Source organism: Etheostoma spectabile, chromosome 14 (assembly GCF_008692095.1).
Source record: "Etheostoma spectabile isolate EspeVRDwgs_2016 chromosome 14, UIUC_Espe_1.0, whole genome shotgun sequence".
NCBI lineage: Eukaryota > Metazoa > Chordata > Actinopteri > Perciformes > Percidae > Etheostoma > Etheostoma spectabile.
The window spans coordinates 18,610,592-18,611,865 of record NC_045746.1 but is presented as its reverse complement, the minus strand read 5'-3'; the positions used below and the strand labels follow the sequence as shown (position 1 = coordinate 18,611,865).

The following is a 1,274-nucleotide window of genomic DNA, read 5'->3' as shown; positions in this document are numbered from 1 at the left end:
AACAAGTCCGACTTACTGCCGAGAACCCGGACACAGCTCTCGCTTTTCTCTCGCTCTCACGCAGTAAGTTGTGTTTTTCTACGGAGTGATAGAGTCTGTGGATAAATAGTGTTGCTAATATTTTTGAGAACTGTGGAAGGACAAATATTGGTCTGTAGTGGTAGAAAGAGTGCTTACCATCATTTTTGTAGATGGGAATGACCTTTGATATTCTTTTATCTTATTTAGAATTATGCCAGTTTGTAATGCCAAATTGAAGATATGGGTCAATGGTTTCACTATACTATCTATAATAAAATATATGGCGTCTATCGGACATTTGGCTCTGTTCATACCAATTGCCGATAAATACAACAACAAAAAAATGCAGCTGCAGTTAAATTATCTGAACATTTTTCCAAACAAAATGCTCTCTCTTCTACAGTTTTCACTCATCAAACATCACTATTGGTCAAAATATAGGAAATTTTGTGACGGTTGCATGTAACTATGGAATCTATTGGACTTAAACTTTTGGGGCTGTTCACACTAACTGCCAATAGAAAAAACTGTTTCTGGGAAACAGAAAGGTCATAAATATATTTAAAAAAAGATCTATCTCTTAAGGGTTAAGACACTTAAAACTTTTATTATTTTGGTATTGAGTTTTATTGTCATTCGGATGTGCACCAAGTAGTAGCCACACTGTTAAAATTTCTCGCAGAATATTTTAGTTATTATTATTCTCCCCAAAACAAGTTTCCTTTTTATTTTTCATGAAGTGTACCAAAAAAAATTGCAACTTCTATCAATGTGTTGCACCCAAAACACACTTACGACAATCACCTGATAATACAACAAGAGAACTTTAAAAAAAATAACAGAAACCAGTATTTTTAACCCCATTCCAATCAATTAAAAGAACCCAAATAAAAATTGACCACAGGAAAATAAAAACAAGCAAAGTGCATTATATATTCAAGGATTACTTTTTTTTGTTTAGCAGACTTGTTCATGTTGAGGTATCCTTCATAAAACCCTCTAAACTTCACAGAACTATTTAAAATATGGAGGTGCCTTATGAGTAGCAGGCCAAAGCATAGATGACACTGACCACACACAGACTGCCGGCCGACATGGTTACGCTGGAGCTAAAGATGCTCCCGTCTGTGGTGGGTTGTGGTTTGGTTGTGGACAGAGTGGATGGAGACTGAGTGGTTGGAGTCGGAGTACTTGGAGTGTTGCTGGTAGTGGGCTGTTGGGTTGTGGACAGAGTGGATGGAGCCTGAGTGGTT

At 36.8% G+C, this 1,274-nt stretch overlaps 1 protein-coding gene across 1 annotated transcript in view; it reads right to left on the bottom strand.

Moving 5' to 3' along the window:
* Positions 1-686: 686 nt before the first annotated feature.
* pkhd1l1.1 (PKHD1 like 1, tandem duplicate 1) overlaps positions 687-1,274 on the bottom strand; it is a gene marked incomplete in the record, with an annotated part of 50,388 nt that continues 49,800 nt past the window's right edge. Inside the window, 1 exon segment of the mRNA XM_032536077.1 lies at positions 687-1,274. Within this exon segment, the coding sequence (XP_032391968.1) occupies positions 1,058-1,274 (217 nt within the window).